The sequence below is a fragment of the Lepeophtheirus salmonis genome, chromosome 2 (genome assembly GCF_016086655.4).
Source record: "Lepeophtheirus salmonis chromosome 2, UVic_Lsal_1.4, whole genome shotgun sequence".
NCBI classification, from domain to species: Eukaryota; Metazoa; Arthropoda; class Copepoda; order Siphonostomatoida; family Caligidae; genus Lepeophtheirus; species Lepeophtheirus salmonis.
In genome coordinates, this window is record NC_052132.2 from 11,060,789 (window position 1) to 11,088,097 (window position 27,309).

A 27,309-nucleotide genomic window follows, 5' to 3' on the forward strand; every position below is an offset into this window, starting at 1 on the left:
TAGAGATAAAACGAGCCTTGCACCTGGTTAAGAAGTATCTGGGTACGCCATATCGAATGTACACCCTATTAATAATAATTAGTTCTTCTATAGAAACTTTTACATCGAGTAGAAATTGGACACCCTGTTATTTAGCCCATAAATACCAAATATGCACTGTTTGTTGTCGATATTTGACCTTATTTTCATGTAATCAGTATTCTTAACTATGATCTGTTGCATACGAATTAGTTTTTGATAAAATGTGAACAATTATCAATAATATTGAATAATAATTCCATTGTTGGAGAAATTGTCTAACTACTAACTGATGATGAACTTTTTACTATTTCTCTTTGGAGTAGAGATTGCATGACACAATTTGGGGTACGCCGGATCCAAATTTATTATTAGAATAGTTTTAATAAAACTTATCTATCTAATGGCTTCTAGTGTAAATCGATATTACTCAGGATAATGCCTGCACTCCTGCTAGTTATTCATAAATAATAAGCAATAAGAAATCGTGTACTGTTTATTCTTTATAAAGACGAAAGAGTAGGGAAGCAAAAAATCTGGGACGATGAGTCTATTTCCAAAGGACTCATTGACTGTTGATCCTTAATTAATTATTATCTTGACTTTAATTGAGGCTTCAAAAAATGGAAAATACTCAATCGAGAGAAATAAATAAATATTTATTTAAGAATCAGTGTTTTGGGAAGAAAATTAATTTTTTCCTTATGGTAAGAAGCATTATAATTCTCTATTTTATCCACTTTTACTATCGACAAAATTAAATAGCATGAAATTAAATTAAATTAACTACATAACCTAGTACAATTTTGTCAGAATTTTCTTTTTTCTTTTTCTCCTGTATGCTATATTATAATTGACTAAATCGAGAAACCACAGTAAAATTCAAACAGATAATATAAAAAGATGAAAAGGCGGAAAATATGTTATGTGGTAAAACTTCCTGCAGGAAAAATTACAAGGCGCGAAAATGTTTGTGGATAAAATTGTGAACTTGACTTTATATCTATTTGAATGACTTGAAAGTGAATATTTAAAAAAATTTCAAAAATCAACAGTTGTCAGCGTGTGGCGAAAAGACAAATAATGTCTGATTTATTCCATCCCCAAATAATTTTCGAGGATATTATGAAGCATGTCAGGTACTTCCAGAGTCTTGTTTACAAGATTAAAAGCATAATAGCTTCAGATTAGAGATTTAAGAGGTCCCCTTTCAGTGATAGACGCCAGAATATCAGGATCATGGCGAATTTTTACATTGCTATCCATTGCCACCGATGAGGCCGATGAGATAGCATGTCAAGGATCTTAATGCTAGTGATTTGACTGTGATCAGGGATGTGAAGGATTTATATACAACATCATCTGAAACTATTTTCAACAGCAACATAGGCCAACTGGGTCAAGAGAGGCCAGAAATTGTGGACTTGGTTAAAGCATAATAGGTCGTTTTGGCCACCCTTCTACCTTGACTGTGCCAGATAGAGCCTGTGCTACCTCTCGCCGAAATTTGGATGACCTCAATGGATCTTTCGAGCAGCAGTGTGTGGCCATGCCTGAGGTCTTCATCAAGAAGTACTGTGGTGCATTTAGGGTCATGTCGGAGGACATCATAGCAGCCGAAGGAAAACATTTTGAAAAATGAAAGATATATCAAAAATAGTGGACATTAACTAAGTTATTAAAAGCATAGCTCTATGATAAATCCTCAATGTTGTACTCATTTCATTCTTGCAAAAGTTTACTGTATTCGTTTGTCATCAAGGATTCCTTGACTTTACTTAGCATACTGTTGAAATGCATATTTAACCTCTAAGTATTTTTTCAAAAATTAACATTTCTACTGATTGATATTTTTTTACAACTTTAACTTTTTCGTTTCTTTTATCTTCCCTTCCCTCTTCATATGTAAAATATCTATTAGTATGATTAGGATAGTTTAACCAAATATGAAATTTAATTAAGTACTTTCTTCCGTTACGAAAATTCTTACATATGATTATCTTAACTAGGTAATTAGGTAAAAGAAAAGTTTCGCCTACTACACACACCTTTATAAAAAAGCCTATAATTGCTTCCAATCCTTGTAACTTTAGTCATTTAAAGACTCCACAGTGAAATTTTATCTTAGTGCAAATGAAGATTTTAAATAATAATATTATTGATACAAAATTGAAAAAAAAATATAGGATATTTTATTTCATTTAGATATGTTTTTACATTTCCCTATTTTGAAAGGGTCTTTTATTTGTTCTAAGCGTCGTAACCGGTTTTATAAAATATATTCGTGAGTGAAGTTTAAATGAAAATAAATTGGCGAGCTTTTAATAATTTTATTTACTTCATAAATTATATATTTTCCAGATAATTGAAAAAAATAATGTACTGCTGAGACGCATAAATGATATAGGAAGCAGTAAAAAAATTTAGGGGACTATCAAAAAGCCATAAAAAACAGATATATCAAATTTATTCTAAAACGTAGTGACGTCACAGATTAGACTCGAGTAGTAAATCCAATCATTTGTTTTGGATCAAATTTGTTTTAGTTATGGTTGAATAATGAATACCAAGGTTTATCAACCTATCTGCTAGAGTGTGCCATCTAGTGTGCTGTCGATGAAATAGTACTATATTATTATTTAGCAAAGTGTACATAGCTGTATTGGAAAAATAACTAATGGGACTATCAGCATGTAGCAGTTTAGAGCTTCAGCTCAAAAAAGTAGACCTTGGTTTATTCTAGCTGCTAATCAATAACACTCTCTTTTTAAGCTGGCAATTTGTATTGCTTTCCCCCATCATCAAGTTATGTGGTCTAGGGTTTTTTCTTTGCTGAATTTGTCAGATGGAGCAACACTGAGTAATTATAAGTAAACATTTTAGTAGTACATCTACACTATCTGACCTAGAAAATGTATTTGAAATTCTAATGCTTTACGTACATTTCCTTCTCTAGTAACGACAAAGACTCGAACTGACATATATTGAATTCAAGACAATAACTTCATCCCTACGTGCTGTCCATTGAGCTACTTTGTTGCATATTTTCCATTATGACTGTCCTAAAATTGAAGGCAAGGAAAAAAAATGAAATCAACTTAGAATGCTACTCTGTGTCTCACTTAGGTTAAGCAGAATATGTATTTTAGTCAAAACTATTGACACACAACACATATCAACCCACAGCCCAGTTTAATGTTTAATATGTTATGTCTTTAAGTTATTTATTTTGGAAGGTGTGTTATGGAAATGTTTTGACAATCAAAAGGTTGTCTTCAGTTGCAAAACGTTGAGAACCTCTACTCTACAACTTCTACAAGGTACCCACTTCATAAAAAAGATAATTGAAGGGGTGGGGCATTCAATAAAAAAAATTGTTTAATTTTTTTAAATTATCAATTTTTCACAAAGGAAGTAATATCCTAATCCTAATGAGGTTTATTTTCTAGTGATGTTTTCGTTGATTTTTTTTTATTGAAAAGTAATTTTGCCACGTGGGAGACCAAAAATCTAAAACTGAGATTACAGGGCATTGAAAGACTAATTTCTACCTTAAATTTTAAGAAAAAAAATTGCTTGAGTACAATTGATCTCACAGACTACAGGCCACGTTGAACTATTTTTATAAATGAGTTACTTTAATTAAGTCTAAGGACATGGGTGATAAAAAATCTTAAATAGTGAAATATCATTTCCTGTCAATTGCATAAATGACCGAAGCTAGTATATTTGAACGGCACTTGAAAGGTCCAACCTCACGATAATTCAAAATGTAATTCCAATCCTTAAAAATGAATTGTTTATACACGTATAGTATATGATAGAACGGTTAATCCAACTTTCCTCGGAAATAAAATGTTGAATCTGTAACTCAATTTAATTAAGGGTTCTGACATCTTAAGGACGAAGAAATTTCGATGAATTTTTTAAAATTAATCAAAACACTTTTGTATAGGTATACTACATATGTACATACATAACTATCAAATAGTTAGGTAGTAAATATGATTGAAAAATAGTTCATAATAAGTAAATACAAATGAATTTCATTATATTATACATTTGTCAAAACACGATAAATGAGGAAGCTATTGTCATTTAAACATATATTTCAAAGGAATATAATTTGTGGTTCATTTTAATTAAATTGAGTGTTTGGTGGATTATTTCAGTCATAATGTTTGTGAATCAAACAAAATACCCCAATCCACTCAGATCATCTTAAAGGAAAAGAAAGTCTGAAGTTGTATACATACACTTTGATCTAAGGAGATCCAAGTGTACATATATGATCAAATATAAATATTTGCCTTACTCTAAACGTTCTTAAAAAGACAAATTGTATGGATAAACTGTTGGTTGTTTGCTTAGATTTTATATTAAAATGAACAAATGGGATGTAGTACTTTTTACATTTATGATTATTTGGTCGAAGTGAAGATATAATATTCCTAACATATCACTCTGAAATAAGTTATACTAAAAAAACGAAGAAAGAAATGAAATATTAGGCTTATAACTAGAGTCGTGTCAGTCCTTATTTAGAATTGAAGACTGCAGGACCGTCCTATATCAAAGGACTGACAGTCTTAAAGAGTGGTCTTAAAAACTAGTAGGACTTGTTTTAAGACTTGACTGGGCCCAATAAGTAAGGACTGAGACAACAATAGTTATACTAGTATTTTAGAAAATGTGAACAGACGGTATTTAAAAAAAAAGATATGATAACCCCGACAATTTGATTTTTTTTTTTTTTTTAGTTGAGCAACATAGCAGTTATGGCGTTTTATAACATTAGCTACAAATACATATCCTACTTCGTATCTAGCACCAACATAATTAGAAATGACTCATATGTCAATCTTTAATTAGTTCATGAATCCTACCAGAACTTAAACGTATATCTTCCCAACAGATCCTTAGTATTACATTCCGTTTTTCATTAACATACACACTAACGATTACTTTATCCTTGGATATTCTCTCTTCAATAATTAAAGAATAAGGATCAGGGATGGATAAAATATGTTAACCATTTTTGTAAAAATAAAAGTGGTCATCCTAAAACAATAAAAAAAGTTTAAGGAAAAAAGCAGCTTAGCCCTCATGACATTTTATTTGATCAACTGCAAGCATTCGTAAGAGTAACGAAGTAAACACAAATTCCACTCCGTTTATACCTATAGGACATATAGAATGGAATTATTCTGATGTCGATCCTCAAATCTATTCCGAGTGAATAAGATTATTCAAGACTTTTAATCGATTTTTAGCCTCACATACGTCCCTTTGGTCACGAGGAACGTATGGGTACGTCAGGGACATTTTAATATTTATTTTTATAAAACCACTATTCATCTTAAAAATAATTTTCTTATTCTCTAATTTTATTCATATTACCAAAATATCTGTAGACTTTTTGTGGTAGACATCAAAACACTGGGGATGAAACACACCTCTTACAAAAATAATAAGTTTTATTTTGAAAGTGGAGTATTTTTTTACAAATTTGACAGCATTTTTTGTCTAACTGACCAATAATTCAAAGTATGAGACACCTGTATTCCGTTGATGTGAATGGGTTAATTACAAAAACAAGTGAAGAAAGAAGGCATAAAAAAATATACATTTTTTACTACCCTTACAATGAATATCATGTGAAAATAAAGGATGCACGTCAACACCAAATCAAGCTAAAAATATTTTTCTCAAAACTGAGTGTGGATTACATTTGCATTCTTCCACAAACTAGCATCCATTTCAATAAAAAAAAAGTTCACATTGAAACTCTCCTTAAGGTTATCATCTAATAGCTAAAGTACGTGAATATCTTAGCCTATCCCACAAATTGTAATATAAGTCGATAGTTGACCTAAATATGTCTATAAGATATTGGGCTGTCCGTATGTACGAAGTAAAAAAAATTGCACCAAAGTTTAAAAACTTAATTCTAAAAGCCTTTAAATGTTAAAATGAATTAAAAACAAAAAATTAAATGAAAAACACCATAAAACATGAAACAAAACCAACAATAATAATAACAAAAATTATTAGAAAAACACTTTCAAAGTCTTTGATGTTCTTTCACATATTTTAACATATCTAGTTATAGATTTTTTTGTGCATTTGAATTTAAAGGCATTGTAAAAACATTCCAGGTGAAGTTTTTTTTTTATTTTATCTTGGTAGATGCCTATGTAAAAAAAGGTTAAATTACTTTTTATTAAAGTTATTAAATATATTATTTAACTTCTATTATTTTAGCTTTATAACTTTTAATGCATAACATTCTGACAAGAAATGATGAGCATTTTCCTTTAAGGTTTTGCAAAAGAAGAAAAATCTATCCTCAGGCTATACATTCAATAGTAAGTGCTTTTGTGATTACTCTTTATTGGAACAACTATGGTAGAAATTTAAAATATTTGTTGGACTAAGCCCTAAAAAATTTCCAAATACTTTAGTTCGAATTTTAGTCGAAAACGTAAAGGTCTTCAAAAATCTTTTTAATCAAATTCATTATGAAAATAAATTCAAACTATGCTAGATTAAGTTTTTGATCTGAAAAATCTATTTTTGATTATCGTAATAGTAAATACTTAGAAACACGAAGTTTTATTCAAATTTGATGATAAAAAGTTGGCTGTAAATGTTTTGTTTTATGCCCCATTTACAGTGTTAGCCGATTGGCTAAATTTCCGGGTTAACAAATTCTTTCAAAATTGATATTACTATTCAATATAATCTCCATCAAGAGTGACACAATCATTCACTTTAATGCCACTTATAGTCCTCACTTTCAGTAATAACCTTTTTATCCTTACTTTAAGAATTGTTTTAAATGCACAAACAGCTATTAGTCGCAGGGAGCCAAATCTGGAGAGTGAGGTGCATGCAGAAACAACTTGAAGTGGAATTCATGTAGTTTTGTCATTGTTTGGATTGATTTTTGACACGGTGTGTTAACATAATAAAAAGCACACACTTCTCTTTCTTTAAATGAGGCCGTTTTTGAAACGCTCTAACAAGGCTATATAATTATCACTTTGATGGAATCCCACTTTTCATTGTAGTCTATAAATATTATGCCATGCACATCCCAAAATATCGAGGCCATAAGCTTTTCAGCTGAGTCTTGTACTTTCAGGTGCTTTGGACGAGGTTCATCTTTTGTTGTTGACTCAGATTATGATAGTTTGTATCATCCAAAGTGTATTGATGGATGCAATGAAATAATTCCGGTCTGTTACATTTAAACATGGCTAAACACTTTTCAGAATCATTAGCACGTTGTTGTTTTTTGTGGCCTACAGTAAGAAAACGCACCACCCACATTTAACTGTGGGAGCATTCCATGTCAAGTGTACACACCCTTCTTCTATCACCATCACCGATTTTGATAAATTTTGGTCAGGATGTTTATCTCATCAAAGACACAATATATATCTAAAATTTGATACTTGTGGAGGAGCAAGTACCCGTTTGGGAGTCCCTCAAAGTTTGGCCCGCTTCAAAAGACCTTTGTACTTTGGTATGCCATTACTAAATATATAAGAATGAGACAATTTAATTTTTTTTATTAAAATATTTTTAAGAGTACGAGCTCCAATTTATATTTTATAAGAATATAGCATATGTGCAAAAAATATTATGAAAATCCTATTGCAAAGTATAAAAAATGGGGCCCAACCCTGCTTCAAATTTGAATTTGCCAATTTTTTGTAAGAAGTTAAACCTACTCATATTCTATATGTGTCCAAAAAATTAGAATGGGATCTCAATTGGATCATCTTCATTCAGGTCTATAACTGGAAAAGGTCATAATCGCCATATTTGTTAATTCTGGCTTAGTCACTAAAAAAATGATATAAATATACTAATCTTTACAAGTTTTGTAATACATATAGGTGTACTGCAATTTTTCCAAATTGTATTATTGTAACATTTACACGTATTTGAGTGGTTTTTTCCTTGTCTTATCCTGTTTGACAATGCTCCGGTTGAATGTATAACGTGAATTATATAATTGATTGGAACACATGCATTGAAAATAATAGAGTTACTTGTATTTTCTTGTTGATATGTATTTGCATTTTTTGTTTATTACATATAGACTAATTCGTCTTTCGAATATATAGTAATAAAGTGCCGTATTATAGAGCTTAAAATGAAGTAAATTATTTTTCAAAATATAATCGTATTAAATTGCTTACTTGCATCGTTAGTTAATATGGTTTAAAAAAAAAATTTTGTGTAGATCCCACAAACATTCACATGAAATTAATTTTATTGAAAAGATCTTTTAAAAGCCTCAAAACCTCTGTTGAGCAAATTTACTTTGTTACTAGAGCCGGAAACAGGCTTTGCTCTAGATGTAGAAAAACGCTTCCCAATCTAAAAAATAATGACGAACAGGAATCTCCAATACCAAACCTGGAAATTATTAGTTTCCATGAAGCTATATCAGTCAGAGCAAGTGAAACCTTCTTCTAAAGACGACAAAGTATTTGGGAAGAGCACTGAAATTGAAAATTTAAACTGTTCATTGTCTGTACTTGGAAAAGTCCAATAGATCTACGAAAAGCTACCTGATCTAAAAACTATGTAATCTCAACACGCAACAGAGTAAATGAATCTGTAAAAAGAGACCAGACATGGTTCCTTGTCGTAGTGTGATAAATACCCCAAGTACTACATTATTTCAGGAAAATTGGATGCCTTAAGTAATTGAAGGACTCCATGAGAAATACCAGCATTCAACTAATACCGAACCGACTCAGATACTGACAATATTCGCGTGACAATGAGTGTGAGAGTAATGATGCAGTATTTTAGCTGCTCACAACGAACGGCATTTTAGTTTCAATTTCAGAACGAGAGAGGTATATTGGCATCTCCAACCAAAAGCAGGGAAAGGAAATACCAAATGATGAAGTAAACAAAGTAGTTGAATTTTATCGTCCTGATGAATCAAGCAGGATATTACTTTGGGAAAAAGACTGTGTCGTTGTACGAAAACATGCTTGTAAAACTACATTACAGAAACGGTTAATTTAGAACAATTCGAGAGAACTATTTCATAACTTTAAAGATAGTAAACGCGATTCATGTATAGGTTTCTCGAAATTTCCTCTCTCCAACCTTAAGAGTGCGTTTGTTCTGGTGCAAGTGGGACACACAGTGTAGTTGTTCGTACTATTCCCCAAAATATAAAGCTTATAATCATGGGATTAAGAATGCCGAAGATAACGGAATATCGCTCCTACCGTCACATTGTTGCTTCTTTAGTTTGCAATCCTGCATTGCCCAGTTGTTTCTATCGTAAATGTTAAAATTGCAGAATAACTGACTTGCTCAAGGATAAATTGCTCGACCACTTTGAGGAAAATAGTATTTATGAAGAACAATTTCAGCAGTGGATATCAACGGATAGGTCAGAAGTTACTAATATAGTACTTCCAATCCAAAATTTTGTTGAAATATTTAGGACAAAGCAGAAAAGCTGGCAGACACGACTTCATTACTAAGGCACATAGTAATTTTTTGAAAAAAAAAATCTGAAATTATGGAAGGTAAATTTGTTGTAATTGGAGACTTTTCTGAAAATTGTAGCATTGTAGTACAGGATGCTGCTCAAGGTTTTCATTGGAATTCCTCGCAGGCACGATACACCCCTGGGTCTTACATTACAAAAAAAAAAAATGGGAATCGTTCCCATGACTCACTTACCATTATTTCCGACTACAACTCCCATGATGTAGTAGCTACAGTATATTTGTTCCAGCACAAACTAACAGGATATGTTAAGGCCACGTTCGTATTTATAATAAAGATGTATTGCTTTTCCGATAGTTGTGCAGGTCAATACAAAAATTGTAAAAAAAAATTAAGCCTACTATATGACGAAGCGGATTTTTATAAATCCCTGCTGAGTGATATTTTTAAGCCACTAGTCATGGCAATGGGCCAGCAGATAGAGTCGGAGGGACAATTAAAAGAGAAACCACAAAAGAGAGCCTTTGCCGCCCATACGAGAATCAAATCACTAAACCGATTCATTTGTTCGGGTTTGTTTCTAACCATTTAAAATCAATGAAGTGTGAATTTTGCACACATGCTGACTACAAAACTAAGAAATTTTTAAAAAAAAGAGGTTGAACAGTGTAAAAACCATTTTAAGTACCCAGAAGCTTCATGGATTTATACCTGAAATAGATACATCTCTTAGAGTTCAGGAGTACAGCGCTGCAGCTGAGTCAAGTGGTTAATACAGGATACTATTCTGGAAAATCAAAATAAAAAGTCTGCTTTACATAATTTCATAGAATTTGCAAAACATTTATTTTCGTCCTTTGAAATAATAAAATATTTTGTTTTGATAAATATGATAAATGATACAATGACATACACATATGACAAGAATATGAATATTTAAAATTTAGAGGGGATAGAAAGGAAGAATACCACAAAATTACTTATGTTTTTAAATAAAAAGACGGAATTTACTGTTATGGCGATTATGACCTTTTCCAGTTATAAGCCTAAATAAAACAGATCCCATTGAGATCCCACTCTAATTATTTGCACACCAATAGAATATGAGTGAGTCAAATTTCTTACAAAAAATTGGGGAACATCAATTTTGAAATATGACTGTGGCCCCATTTTATATATTTGGCAATAATATTTTCATAATTTTATTTTGTACATATGCAATTTTTAAAAAAAAAAATATGAATTGAAGCTCGTACTCTTAAAAATATCTTTAGCGAAAAAAAAATGAAATCGGTATATTCTAAATGCAGTAATTACTTAATCAAGTTCCAAGGTCTTTTGAAGGGGGGAAAATATTGAGGGACTCCCAAACGGGCCCTTGCACCTTCACTAGTCTAAAATTTTACATATGTTGTTTCTTTGACAGGATGAACATCCTGACCAAAAAAATTATCAAAATCAGTTGTGACTTTGTTAAAAATTTCAAAAAAAGTGTGTAAACTTGACATGGAATACCCCAGTGCTTTCTCAAGGAAAAATGTTCATGTAATATAAAGACAACACGTTGTTATGATATCTTTAACATTCAATATTTGAAAAGGATTATTTGGATTTTTTCTGCTGTTACCGCCTCATTTGGATACTCACTACCTTCTGCATCATGTTGGTCTGTTAGACTACACTTGAAATTAGCAAGACAAAGTTTAATTGTTGTTTTTGATTTTGTAGAGTCCCCACAAAAGTTTTCAAGTCTTGCTTAGATTGAAAATTATTTTTTCCTACCAAGAAGCAGTGTAGGATAAAATCACGGAATTGTTTTTCATGTGATGTTTTGGAAAAAACAAAAGTAGCTTCACAATTAGCAGAATAACTTATCATGAGCGGACTTTTGGCGGAATATATTTTTGCTTTTGACAATTTCTTGAACATACATTTTTTCGATGGACTATTTTGCACATTTTACCAAAAATGATATTTTTATTTATTGATATATAGCATTGTATGCTTTAGTTCCATTAAAAATGACAGTATGATAAATAAATATTGTTTTATTTACTAGATATGTCATATAGATAAATTGTTTAAACATGTTTTGTTGAAACAGAGAGCAAACTGATTAATTAAAAATAAATGATAATAAATACATATCTTGTATTGTATTTCATAATGCACAGTCGACATATGCTTAAAGTAAATATCAAATAAAGGTCAAGAAACATGTATGAGCCTAAGGAAAAAAGAAAAATAACGTATCATTTTTCATTTTTAAATAATCGTAAGAAACATTCGCCTGAGGGTCACAAAAAGACATATTGATTTAAAATATGATTATAACAAATTTTGAGGCAAGATTATGTTCTACATGTGTAAATAATAACTGTTTAATTTACAAATAAGCAATGTGTACGTCTAACAAATTTTAAAAATGAAACGCTAAAGAGGGACTAAAAAATAATAAATTCATTAAATTAAAAAGTTACGTAGATTTTAAATAAGGGTTTCAACTGGAGCAGACTAACAAGGGGTGGCAATAAAATTTAGCATAACCAAAATTAGAGGCAAAATATAAAATTGGGCCTATAGAAAATCCTAGTTCACAAAGGAAAAGTAAAATAAATAAAATGGAATATCTATAGCTCATGGACAGGACGCTCGGGAGTTATCCTTTTGAAATTGATGTGTGTACATTTGCATCCCGGTGATTCCTAGATAAAGAAATATACTTTGTATATATGGATTTCACCAAAAGATTCCTAGGTTAGATGGAGTAATTGTAATACTATAATGTTCACTTACACTTAATCAGTGCAACTCCATCTAAGCAATTAAAGGGGTATTCAAAAAAATCAAACTTTTTTATTTCAACTAAAAGGGTTGCATTGATATTTTCAATTAGGTTTATTTAAAAATCCAAAAAAAAAAATTCAATACCGATGGACTTCTTAAATTAAAAAAATAAGTATCATTATCTATTTGCAAACAGAAGAGTATCCCCAAAAATAAGTTTTGTGTTAACTAATCCCACTCTTTTCTACGAGCCTCTAGATATGACCATTGTGAAGTACACTCAAACTAATTTAAAAATAAGGATGATCATCTAAAGTGCATATAAATTAAATATTAATCTTCATAAGAAATGCCTTAATGCAAAATATGCCTCATATATTAGTGGTTCTACATTATAGGCAGGTATTATAAGAATGCTAAGAAAGAATTATAATTATCATTTATGGAATGTTGACGATAGACACATATATCATCTGATAATTTCACTATAAGAGGCTAAATATTATAATTTAAAGAACAAAAATAGACCAAAAAGTATTTGTGAATGTTTGAATACTAGAGTAATAATTTTTAAAGTAAATAAGTGTCCTGTAACGCTAATAAATAACTTTTGACCTAAAAATCCACCAAATGGCTTAAATTTGATTTTACTAAATGACCCATAAATTATTTTTAATGACCATTGATATGAATACATCAATACAATTTTAGCCTAATTTTTTAACGCGTATCATTTTATATTTTGGGAGTCACAACAGAAAATTTATTTTAGTTTTATGAAAAGAAAGTGCCCACACAATATTGCCCTCCCAAATATTTATATCGGAAATTTCCAAAAATATATTATATTTGAATTGATTTATCTAGGGATCCGTTGATAACTTGACACCTGCAAAAATAAAGTTGGGAAAATGGTAAAAACTGAAAATCTCACCTGTTTGATAAGGACTGTGTCATAAATTAGCTTATTTATGATGATCATTTTTGAAAAAAAAGTAATAGATAGTGGCCGTAGAAGCTGCCAAATACATAACAGTTTTAAAAAATTTAAAGAAGGTCCTTTGTGGCTCTTGAATTGGCGGTGGTGGTTTTTAATATACCTCCAAGATCCAATTTTATTCTTCATAACCTGTTGACAAGAAGCATGGAAATGCTACGGTATAAGGGGTTATCTGAAGTGACAGCGGTGGTTTTTAATATTGTCTTGAGGTTCCACAGATATCTAATAAAAATCTTGTCTGCTGGATTACAACTTGACAAATTGGGTTATTTTACTGTCGTCCATCTGTACATGGGAAAATTATGATCTGATACTCCAATGGGTCAGACCATTTTGTAGATGGAACAAATTGGTAGATGAATCACTGTCAATGTTAAATCATTTTGGACCATTTTCAGGCGATGACAATTTTCCTTAGGACAATTTTCTAATGGCTATATTCCGAAGGGCAGTCCTCTGTGCATAGATATTTAATATTCAGCTTGTTAAGAAAATTTATTTGTTTATTTTTTCATCTAGGAGTAGACTGTAACTTTATACCTTTGAAGATATTTGATAATGCATTCAAATTATCATCTCTTGTAATAAATGGACTTTATGCACATTATTAAATTATGTGAAATTTTCACCAAAAATAAATTGGAAAATTTATTATTCTAAATGTTTATAGCAAATTAGTATCAGTCAGATAAATATTTACTATGTTGATAAATTCATGTGGTTGGTGCTATTTTTAAACTTTTAATAAAAGCTCATAAATAATAATACAAATAAAAAATACAAGAAATCCATAAAAAAGCATTAACACTTATTAAAAAGGGACTATACAAACTAGGGGTTCTCTCCCAGGATTCCAGAATTTCGCTGGGTGTGACATCTAGAAAAAAGTCTCTAATATTCTTTGGTTAATTATTTAATAATATTAGCTCTAATTAATTAAATTAGACGTTGTATGCTATTTGTTCGAAAAGTCATGGAATGTTTTTAAAGTTGAATAGATTTCGTAGTCATTTTTAAAAACATCCTGTGCGAATTTTGTATGCAGTAGTGTAAAAAGTGTGGTCAGCCATTTAGATCAGACTGAATTTTCTTCAGTTGAAAAATTAAGCCAAAATATGGAATTTGCCGTTCTAGTTTACGCCTGTTACACCAACATAATGTACATAGTCAGATAATAGACGTTAAGGAGGATAAGGAAGCGACTTGAAGCTGGAAATAACATTAAAAACAAATTTCGAATTGGTCAACCAATCAAAATAACTCAAGAAGCTGCCTGAAAGGCGTTTGAAACTAATTCAAGAATGAAAATGATTGTACTGGTATTTATTCCTGGCTAACTCCACGGTGTTTAGAGCCTGGTCGTAAGTGTCTATGACTTCAAAAATGAACTTTGCTTACTGAGGTAGAAAAAAACAAAACCAAAACACTCGATTTCTGCACTGTAAACGCATCCTAAATGAACATAAACATAATGGAAATAGGATCATTTACTATTGATCCTGTTAATAACAGGCAAAATGATAGATATAGAACTCTTCATGAATTCTGGGAAAACGGTACTTTGAAAGATAAACCCATTTTCTGAACATTCAGACCATCTAGTTGGTTACAGGAAATATTTTTATGATGTTGGGATTCTGACACAGACTAGAACAGCAACTTTCTTGATTTTGGCGTCAACTTTCCTTTTAAGAGTAGTTTATTTGACGTGAAGAGCTGATTTTACTTTTAAAACTAGCTCGCTTAAAATTTAGAACCAGAAATGTGCAAAAAAAAAAGCCTACACAACTCAATTAAATTTTCATATGCATGACATTATAAGCCCTTTCAAATAATAGGTATGTATTAAATCAAAGATCACTCACTTTAAAGTTTTAAGGATTTATGATATAGCATTTGCATCCAAAAAACGCCCAAATCTTACAAAGAATAGAACGTTACTACAACCACAATTTTATAAGTTCATATTCCATGTTTAAAAATATTTATAAATTAAAACCTTTTATCTGGACATAAGCGTGCACAATGATATTTATTTCCAATATTTAGAATATATATTCGCTTATAATTAATCTAAGAGATTCTAATTTGCTATCATCATTGGAATAATCTATAATACTGATTGTAAGTTAATAAATCATTTATGCTTCTTATAAACGACACATTTATAAAGTGTATTTGCCAGATAGCGAATTTTATTCCTTATTATATAATATTTCAACCAGTAAATCTGTACTATCTATTTTGAAATATATATGTATATATTAAGAAAGTGTTTAACTATATTATGCAACTAAGAGATGCTTTCTAAAAATGTTGTTTTATACTAGTACATGTAGCTTTTGACGTTAAATATTATATTAGTTGGATACTGATTATATGTTCGGTAAATGATTTGTAAACTCTTCCAAATCTGCAAAAAAGTTCCGTATTTTGAATATATATGAGTTTTTGAAGCAGTATATATTTGACATAATGCTTCATGATATATATCATAAACATAGTTTGATCTGAGAAATAATAATATACTCGTATTAATAAAATATTGCAGGGGTGTGCTAATAGTCCCTTTATGTAGAGTGCACGGCGTGCTCCCTGATGTAAATCATTTAGATATTACAGATAGTAATAAATATAATCTTATAAAATATATATCCTGGTATGTTAAAATGATTTTGCTTTGTTTTTATATGTGAAATGCTCTTAAAGCTAACGTTCTCATCACGAGAGAATACGTCATATTAATTCATAATCGTATGATGGTAGTAAGTAACATTCAGGATTTAGTTGGGGGTTATCGTTTATATTATCAAATCCAAATTTGTCTTTTTGCCAACGTCTACTTACTCCAAGGAACACTGGGCACTACCTCTAGTTATACAATAAAGTAATACACCCATGCTGTATCAATTAAAAAAAGCTGAGTGTTTGTTCTGAAAAAATATTCTGACAAAATTTGATTTGCATATTTGCAATTTTTCTATTAAAAATGAGTAAATAGAAATTCAGCTTTATCTAATTTTCTTGATTGTATATGTTTTAAAAACTTATGTTCGACCCGAAATGGCCGTTTAATCATAAAATATGTATATTAATTTCTATATGTTTTATTGTGATAATAATTGTAAATAATGATATGTGAAACATTTTTGGGGTATTTCGTGATTATTATTATGAACGTTCTTCAAATTAAGTTTTATAGGTGTGGCTGATTAGTATATGCTACTCATTTTTATTTCTATTTTTTATTTTAGAAAGTAATTATAACCATTACGTGTTTGTTTTTGTTCTCTTAATGTTTACATATTTTTTATAAAAATTATTTTTTGAGTGTTTAATTTTAAACTAGAATGTTTATTTAGGGTTTTTATATTCACTTTCCCTCTAATTTTTTTTTATTTTTTCATGCATGTTTGATATCATTTTTTGGAAAAAAAAATCAATCAAGTCAATGGCATTCACATAGGGCTGTTTAATAAACAGTTATAAAACTGGATTTGGGTTGTCAGACGGGACATTTTTCCGTACACACTATGTACATAGAGAGCACATAACTCCATCCGACATACAATCCTTTATAGTAATGAATAATTTGTAGCGTCTACAATATCAAATTTATATTCAAAGGCTATAAAAACATTATGAAACGGAAGTTGCTTATATATTACTTTTTTGTTATTTTTCAATCTGTAAATTTAGTGAAAATATATACAGAGATTTCATATATTTGGTATGTATATATGTTTATCAACACAATATTTTCTGACAAAACATCCAAATATAGAAGCATATAAAGTTAAAGATTGAAGAAAAATAAATATAGTAAATGGTTCTCAAAGGATTTCACAGAATAAATGCAGAAATAGAAAATTATTTATTCAACTTGTATGTTTATAAGAAAATTTAGATGCTTTTCAATTTTGTATATTTAGCATATATTTTGTACGTTTATCAATAGGTACATCATTTTATTTTCAAAATATTGAAACCCCCAATTTTTATACTCTGGGTTACATTGATTTTAACATCAAATGTACTGTGTATAACGATCAAATCGGAGCATTTTTCGAAAATTTTGAAATTGTCACTAAGACCACATTTTTTGGCGATTTACTTGCAAATTGGATTTAATTTTACATAGGAATATTTAAAAAAGTTCATTTCATATATCTGTCTCCAGCATAAAATTTGGCCTGGATCTATGGACAGACAGAGGTAGTTTCTCACCATATTTTTCATCCTTGTTTAGGTTTAACATAGCTCCAGATAAAATGATCCATCTAATTTAGATCCCAACTACTAAGTAACCATATTTCCTTCCCAATGAAGTCATAATAGTACTCACTCAACCACGTCATCGACCTCTCTGAAATATTGACAAACTGCTGAGTCTTGTTACCAAACCAAAGGTCGATCATCAGCGATTTGCTTATATCCGGCAGCAAAATTTGCTTCAAGTAGATGTCCGTTTTGATTATCAGACCAATTTTGAAGATGTTAGGAGGAGTGACATGATCCTCACATGAGACAAAACCAAATCATTTGATATAATTATAATAGTGAAATATATTAAATCTGTTCGTTAAAAATAACAAATGTAGTTTAATGAATTTATATCAAGAATATTTTATTTTAAGACAGAACGATAAGTTAAGGTACATATATGGTGCCAACTCGTCTATTTTTTTAGCATATAAAAAGTCCAACAATTCACACGACATACTTCAAAATTTGAAATAACTCTAACTTATATAAACAGAAAAGTGAAAACTTGGTTGACCGAAGATACCTTTTTTTATCTTTATTGAGGAAAAATATCTATGTAACATAATTTTATATAATAAATTAGTAATTTATGATATGTTGTTCAAAAAAATTCTGAAGTTGCAAGAATAGTTCAAAATTATAAAATAAAACTAACCTTAAATTTACTAAAATCTTTACTCTATAGAAAACCAAGAATTCCTAAAACTTGAAATAAAAAGGTTTCAGAGAGTTTAAAATATAAAAAACGGTCAGTGATAGTATTTTCATCAATAAGTAAGTGTTTCAGCTTTTCAAACGTATACTTTTTCGAAATTGAATAAAAAATGAAGACTGATACAGCCATGGCCCACTATTTTTTTTTTTAATAATAGGAGATTGAGTCCTTTTTTGGAAATATATCTAAAAAAAAAATGAAATTGAGTCTTAATTCGCCATTTAAAGAAAGATGTCGAAAATTTTAAATTTAAAACAATTTAAAATTTTCACTGCACATTTGTAGCTCTCTGAATTTCGATTCAGTATACCGGTACATTGTGGCCGAGACTGAATTTTTATTCTTGAGACAATTGGCCTTCAACCGGGGTCTCCATTATCTCCAGGTACACGTCCGCACTGATCTTCAAGCCCTTTAGAAAACAATAAAGTGACATCTTCTAGAAGCCTGCTGTGCTTTCACATTTTTCACCCACCACTTCCAGGGTTCTTCTCTAGGCTGTTGTTGTTGTCCTTCCGCTTTTTAATTAAGTACTAAGGTCATTGGAGTAGGAAACAATGCAAAGGCATAACTCATTCACGCATCAAAAAGCGCTGACGCACCATTTCTGTTGTCCTATGTCTCAGTTTTCCTTGGACTGACGAAGAAACTTATCCCACAATAATTGTGTTAGTTATTTAGTAAGTAAATGAAACCTTTCCAAAATATCATTTATAATTGGCTGGGACATGTTGTTCTGAACTAATATTGGAACAATTAGTTGAATCCCCTCTGATGGCGATCTAATCATGTAGACCTCTAAAGTTTCTACATGATCTTTACCCCTAAAAAAATTGTCCTGTTTTCGAAAAGCAAAATTATTTTTGTATACATAATCAAACCCTCAAATTTGTTAGCTACTCCCAACTCCCAAGCAAAACTATCCTGTAAATATATGTCAAAACAAAATAATTCATTTTAAATATTTATTCAAAAATAGCAAAATGTATATATTGTGAAAATACTAGTACATTGTATAAAGATTATAATAATATTTTAAATTAATCAAATTTATCTTCAAGTCTATAGCCTAATTAGTATTTACTTTAATTTTTAATAACTCATAAGATGTTTTTCCTCGTTCCTTCTTTCAATACTTAATTATTAATTATATCTATTAAATTACCTCTTTAATGCCATTGTTGCATCCTGATTGGCTAATAGTAGAAAGACATTCTCTGAACACAACATCACCACAGTAAAAAACAAAGTTGCATGAACAGTTAATCACAACTAAAAGTGTATTTATAACTATAAGCCCTTTAGCCCATGGTGCAAACTCTTGCTTTGTGTCCCCAGAAAAGAGCATTAAAAAAGTTTCATAGATTGATATTACAACTTTTCCCGTGTGACAGATAAGAAACATTATAATGATTCCAATCAACATTCTTGTTATACTTTGATTCCTGCGAAGTCTTGCTTGATTTCTATCTGAAGAAAGGAGGTTCATGGATGTCTCAGCCATTTTGTGATAAATGGTGTAGGAAGAATAGGACATGATGAGGACGGGAAATACGATCATGATCATCATGTTAATTCCAAAGGAATAAATTCGAAAATAGGTTTGATTTCGACGAAGTAGGGTTGGCTGAAAATAAAAAGAAAGATAAATATATTTAAAGTGCGATTCACAAGAAACAGATAATCAAAAAATAAAATAATCTAAAAATACTTTTATAAGTACCCAGGGCCAGTTTTTTATATGAGTAAACGCCTAGGGTAGTATGAGTGCCATCAAATAGTTATTGTACATATTTTTTTCGTGCCATTTTCAGGGATATAAGAAACTAATAAAACCTCCAAAACTTACGGTATAATACAATTCATGATACAAATAGTTTATCAAATAACGCTAAATACTCAATAAAATATTAATATAATGTTTTGCAATGTTTACAAATTCATTAGTGTATATTTTCTCTTTCTATTCTCATCGTGTATAACACATACTGGGGGTCTGCTAAAACAATATTGATTTTTACATCGATAAAAATCATCCTTATTATTTTATTTATCTTAAAATGAGTTATACCTCTTTGTACTAGTGTTCAGGGGTTTGATCTTTAAATCCTAGACCTATCTGCGACTGTTTTGAGTTTTAGTAGAATGAACAAACTAGACCTTTTTAAGAAGTTCAGCCGGGGTTGAAACATTTAGTATGGATTGCTTTTACAAAAAAATTGGTTTTGATTAGTCTCACATAGAATTCAGTTAAGACCAATTCTATGGATGACTCTTTGATGACCTCATATATGTTTCAAAATTGTGTAATTGGCCCAATAACGGTCATAAGTTATATTTGTATAATCGGTCGAAGATTTTAAAACGATTAAATTACAATCTACGCTCAGAAATTGTGATCTGTGTAAAATACTGGGTAAAATCAATTAAAAAACGCTTTTCTATAGATGAATTGTTAATAACTTTATTTGCGTTTCGAAATTATGAGCATGGGCCTACAATAACGTATATGAAGTAAAATATGTTCCATAAATCATACTTATGAAGTCTGCCCAAAGATTGAGACTGTAAACTAAATGGTTTTCGATTTGAAATAGATTGAATTTCGGTCTAAGGTCTGGGATCGTAATCTGACTAGAAAGATCGGTGCAAATTGGGGTTGAATAAATCATTTAAGATCAAACCGAAGAAGAGATTGGACTAGGACCGAGTCTCAAATAAAAATCTGGTAAAGTTATATTTTTCATTAAATTTGGTACCACTTAAGGTTCCGCTTAAGGCTATTACATAGATGAACTGTTGATGACTTCAAGTGTGTTTCAAAATAATGAAAATGGACCTACAAAACCCGTCATATGAAGTTAAATATGTAGCACAATCATACTTGTAAAATCAGTCTGTAGATTGAGATAAAAAAATTAATTAATTGAGACTGAAAAATCGGAACACGACGCGAAAACTCTTAAACTTGGGTCTACAGTATTTAATTGCGGTCTGGATCAATATCATTCAAAATCTATCTCTATAAAATCACATAGAGTAGAAAAAAAATTATGTTCTTGGACCAAACTACAAAGATAAATGCAGTTTAGATCGATCTTACAATAAAATTGGTCTAGATTATCTTCTCTTAAAATTTTGTTTAGAACGATTCTTTAACACTATAACGACGAGGGTATCATTTTTGATACCCATTTGGGATTCAATGAAATATTGTGAGAAACTTCTTGATTATATTTGTTTATAAGTTCATGAATTCTCCTAATTCCTTTTATAAAAACTAAAATATATATTAAAATTAGTATTCGTTTCTTTGGTACAGTGAACACTACCTAGACAGACGTTCAAATAATATGTTTGTTCTACAATTGTGTATGAATGGTGAATTGTCTACAAAAAAAACAATTTTAACTTGTAAAAAATGCTAATTTCTTTATATGTGTTAATATAAAAGTTATGTTTATTTTTTTGAATAAATAATAAATCTTCAGAGAAAATAAAAATTAACACATTACTTTTAATTTTATCAACCACTAATAGTTACAAATATTAAAAAATAAATGGGTATCATTTTTGATATCCACCGTCGTTTAAGGGGGGGGCATTACTATCCGTCCTTCTAGTGTTAAATGAATTGTAGGCGGCATCATGTATGTTTCTAAATTGTAAGTATTAGGCTACAATTAAGTCATATCTAGTGCAAAATCATTTGTAAAATCAGTACATGGATTGAGAACAAAAAAAAAAAGGTCTATATTTTGAGGCCGAAAAAATCGGTTCATAATTTAAAAACGATTGTTTTTGGGTATATTTGTATGTACAATAAAGTACTAAATCTTAACTTTTAACCATGAAAATCAAAAAATATCATTGGGTTTCTATGAAATACATTAATATTTGAAAAAAAGAAAAACGACTTTTTGAGCAAAACAATAAATTAAACTCACATAACCTCTGTTAAAAATCTTTGGTTTTCCAATAAGAGATGTTCTTTTGATATTGAAAGGAAAATGACATTTTTTGAGAAAAATGATCGGATGTTTATTTCAATGTTGAAAGAAAGCTAGGCCATTAATAATGGAAAACAATATAAGTCAAATGGCCACCACAGATACGCTTACAGGACAGTATCCTTTTCATGAAACTTTCCATCAACAAATCGCAAAGTGGCTGTTGTATGCCCTCAATAGCTTCACTAATTCCATCTTCGAAGGTCTTGAATTGATGCTGGGCTGTTGGGGTAGCCCTTATCTTTCACGAGGCCCAAAAGAAAGAAGTTGCAAGGTGCCAAATCACAATATCAATTGCAATCACCTCTTCGAGAGATAACACTGTCAGGAAACTTCTCGCGTAAAAGAACAATTATTTCGTCGCTTGTTTAGCTCAATCTTTTTGAAAGTGAAAGTTGTCCAGATCAATACCATCCAATTCTGGCAATAAAAAATCCTTAATCGTATCTCAATAGCACAATCCATTCACTGTAACTCTCTCTCCAGCTTTGTTTTTGAAAAAGATAGGTCTAATGACCCCGCCAGTCAATAAACTGCACCAAACAGTTACAAGTTGAGGATGAAAACGCTTTTCTATCATGAATCTTGGCTATTCTGAGCCCCAAGATAAGACAGTTTTACTTGTCGAGGTAGCCAATGGAAAAATGATAATGATAAGCATAGCTGTAGCGTCCATTTGGCTGATATTGTTCTTTATTATTTAATGGCATACTTTTTGTTACATTTAAATAAAAATCCAATCATTCATTTCAAAAAATGTCATTTTTCTTTGAATATCAAAATATCAAACCAATATACGAATAAATCCTGAACAAGATCTTGAAAATATTGCATCAATTCAGATTTAATGTTTAAGGATTATACTCAAAAGTTTTGTGAAAAAATGTATATTTTAAGAGATAAGAAGCATTTTTATAAACTGCAGTTTTGTATGATATCCGAGCTCACCAACGGAGTATTAAAAAGTTTTAATTACATATTTCATGACATTGAATCAATTTATCTTTTGTAAAATATGTCTTTTATCAAATCATTATTTATTTTTTTAAATACGTAAATTACTTTGACGCTAATTAAAAAAAATTATATTCTTTAATAAAAGCTTACCTGTGCGTGACTTTTTGTTATAAAAAAGGTGTAATCAAATGCAAATATGTACATTAATGTATATTTGAAATTTCGTTATAATTCATTCCCATTTTAGCAAAGTAAAAGTTAGTTTGTTTTGTTTTTATAAGTGCAATATTTTTTTTTTCTATTTGAAATGAAATTCAACTTTATTTAACATTTAAAAATTATTTAAAGACATAAATTAATCATATATTTATAAGTTTAACTCGTTGTTTCCCCTCGACTTATGAAGTTCTATGTTTTTAATTGTATATGAATATATTCATAATCATTTGAAACACTTTAATTCTTTATGACCGAATCAAGAAAAAGTTTTGTGAATATATTTCTTTAAAGAAAAAATGAGAAAATTTTATTATTACTTTATGTTAACAAATTATTTATGAAAAAAAAGTATGAGCTTTTTTGTACACTGAGTCTATAATGATACTAAATTTAATTAATCAACTGATTATTGGACGATGTGAATCAATAGAGAACGCGCAAAATTGATCATCACATTTATAAAAATGGTAAATTAGTATATTTTATGGTTGAAAAGTACCATATTGGGTCCAATTTAAGTCTCTTAATTCAAATACACATAAACGACTATTTCTAAAACTTATGTGTACCCTATCTCGTTCCACAAATTTGAATAAGATGCCTATTATTGACTAAAATATATCTTTGAAATATTAGGTTGTATGTGTATAAAAAAAACTCTGTTAGTAAACTGGATATTATAGACCCAAAAATTTATAAAAATGTTTCTTTATCCTATGAATCTTTATTTTATTAAGAGTATTTTTTAGTATACTTAATAAATGTTGAATTAAATTATATGCAATCCTTTATAAATTTCGATAATGCTTTGTTTAAGATTGATTCGTGTATTTAACCATTTTTTAATCAAAGCTTAGCGAATTTAATTATCTGTTTTGCTTATAACTTGTTCTTTTGTTTTGTTCTTTCGTTTTCTAGGATTCTTCATTTTTTCAATAAGATGACTGAGGCTTAGCAACAAAATTAAAGCACTATACAACAAAAATCAGGTCTTGGAACACCCACCGCCTAAGCTATTTTATCCATATATCACGAAAATGATTATTCTTATATTGGCCCTTAAAACTGTTTTATTAAACCTATGTTTCTTGATTATAATTTTTATTCAGAGCAAGATTTAGAAATCAAAACTGTATAAATGATAAATTAAGGTAATAAAAATATTTAACATTGTGTCTAACCATACAAAAATTTAGTAAAAAGAAGGATCTTAAATATAAGATAATATTTGTTTTAATTGTTCTATATTATAGCTAAAACTAAAGAATACACCATACGAGCATATCACAACTTCAAACAATTTCCTGAAGACAAAAATTCGACTTTGTTAGACTTTTTCTATTTAACTTTTAATTTTCCATAGAACATTTAATGAATATATAATGTAAGGTAGACTGAAAATGCTTAAATAACAATTAAAAAATTTCGGGTTTATCTGGTGTCAAAAATACTTTTTCATAGTGTAAAATTGTGGCTATAACAATTGAAAAACACACAAACCCATCGAATACTAATGGGTATTTGTTTTCTACCAAAAATATGTAAAAGGTAATGATTATTTCATAAAATATCTTGATAAAAATTAACATTTAATGTTTACTTTCAGAATATTTTTTTTTTTTTTATTATTACTAAGAGATGTTTAATAATTATTATTAGCCAGGAATTGAAGGAATCTGTTTATCGTTCCCTTTTTAATCCGTGCAAGGAGAAATGTAGAAGTAATTATTAAAAAGGTTGAATGCTTTTCAGTCTCTTTCATATTCAACAAAAGATATTACGAGTATCCATTTATTCATTTTAAATATCATTAGATAATTTACATATAAGGACCATTGTTGTATGTTAATCTATGATAAATAAAGATTAAAAATATCCTTCATGCAACGAACCAATGATTTATGTTGAGTATTTACGTGTTAAATTATAAAGATTTTATATTTTAATTTACTACATATATACGTAAAACGTTATTTAATACAATGGTATGATTTATTTTTAGAACCATTTAAATTTTCTTTCATAGTTTAAAAAATCTAGACCGTTTTTAATGATATTTTTTATTTGTGAAAATAAGTTCATTATAATTTGAGACAGTAAAAAAATAAAAATAAATGGCAATATACACCAACCAAAATATTATAAATTTAATGATGTTCCATATATTTCGTCTAAATTATAAAGAAGTCATAAAAGGTTATACTATGACAGATTTGTTTTATTTTTACAAGATTTGTTTAAACTAATAAGAATAGATTATATGAAATTTTTTAGTTCAATATCATCATTAATAACAAGACATAAGTGTTAAAAGATAAGTAAATTCAAGTCCGGGGATTGGAGTAAAAATCCTCTCTTGAAAACGCACTCTCATTTCAAGTCCCTATAAAATTTTTATCTGTGAAAGTAGAATCTGAAAATTTGGAATACTTGAAAATTATTTATCAAGAAATGAGTAATGATAGATTCTTTTTACATATTTTAATATTGTAAGTAATTAGATCATTTTTCTCTACGCTTACATGTTTAAAACATAATTTAATAGTAATATCTAGATTACTAAGATATTTTATATTGTTGGAAATAATGCATTTTGAGCTATCATTAAAAATAAGTTTGGTTTTTTTAAGATGAAGAATACAAGTAATCTCTTCAATTAAAAAAAATTATATGAATTAAACAAATTAAAAATAAACATTTTTCATCAATTTACTTGTTACTATTGAAAAAATGCTTAATTTTAATACAAAATTATATATTTTTTAATCAAGATAATCCTAAATTAAATATTACTTTATTTAAAAATAAATTAAAACTATCAAGGATATAGCTTAAATAAATAAAAAATATTTATATTTTCACTAAAATAGTTCTACAAGGATAAATTTCCGAATAAATTTAAACAAATAAGGGAATTTTCAAGAGAAATCTCAGAAATATGTTTTCAAGAGGGAAATCTCTTTAAATAAAAATAATTATGATGCAATATCGTACAAATATATTTGCCGAATAATACATTCACTCGTTTATGAAGTAAGAAAATGAGCGAGAATTTATAAAGATTTTATCTACTATGAACATGCAAACCATTTCCTATTCATTTAAAAAATACTGATTACTTCCTATGAAAAAAGCACAAACTTACATATGATTAAAACTGAACTGTTTTATATATACTACAAAAAATAAAATGTTTTGGGTCAATATAAAAACAATATGGAAGTAAGATCTAGAAAAAAATCAAAATTATTTTTTTCCTTTATATATACGAGGTGGTCCCAGATGTACCCGGTCTGACTAAGAGGTCAACATAGTTGTATTTATGAAAATCTCAGTATTAGAAATTAGACAATCTATTACAGATATGCTTAAGTTTGAAGAGGCCACGTTGCTCAGTATTTGTTTGACCGACATGAGTAGTAAACTTTTTTATTAAAATGAAGATAATTGATCATCCTTATGTGGTACCATACTTTTATTAAATTGACATCCGCCCAACCAACATAGAAGCTGAGCTGGATACACTGAGTGAGTCTGCTACTTTAATTATAAATGTAAAATTTTGCAAGCTGACTATAAACGAGATCGTACATGCTGCCAAGATGAGTATGTCAGTAGGCGACAGAATGAAGTAACGACCCCAGAAATTGCGCATAAAATCTACAAAGTGGCACCAGTGGATCAACAACTGAAAGAGATCTACCTAGCGGACTTTAAAGGTATTTCAAGAAGCGCAGTGCATTGCATATTATCTGGTAAATTGGGCAAGCAAAACGTATGTGCAAGATAGGTATCGCGTTTGCTCACATTCAAGAAAAAAAAAAGTGGTTTGTTGATGTTTT

The 27,309-nt window shown here is 29.4% G+C and overlaps 1 protein-coding gene across 4 annotated transcripts in view; it reads right to left on the reverse strand.

The window, feature by feature from the left end:
- LOC121132477 (FMRFamide receptor) overlaps positions 1–27,309 on the reverse strand; it is a 144,614-nt gene that overhangs the window by 14,936 nt on the left and 102,369 nt on the right. For all 4 annotated transcript variants that reach the window (XM_040727884.2, XM_040727885.2, XM_040727883.2 and 1 more), the window contains exon 3: positions 19,447–19,908. In XM_040727884.2, the coding sequence (XP_040583818.1) occupies positions 19,447–19,908 (462 nt within the window). The remainder of the gene's footprint in view (positions 1–19,446; positions 19,909–27,309) is intronic.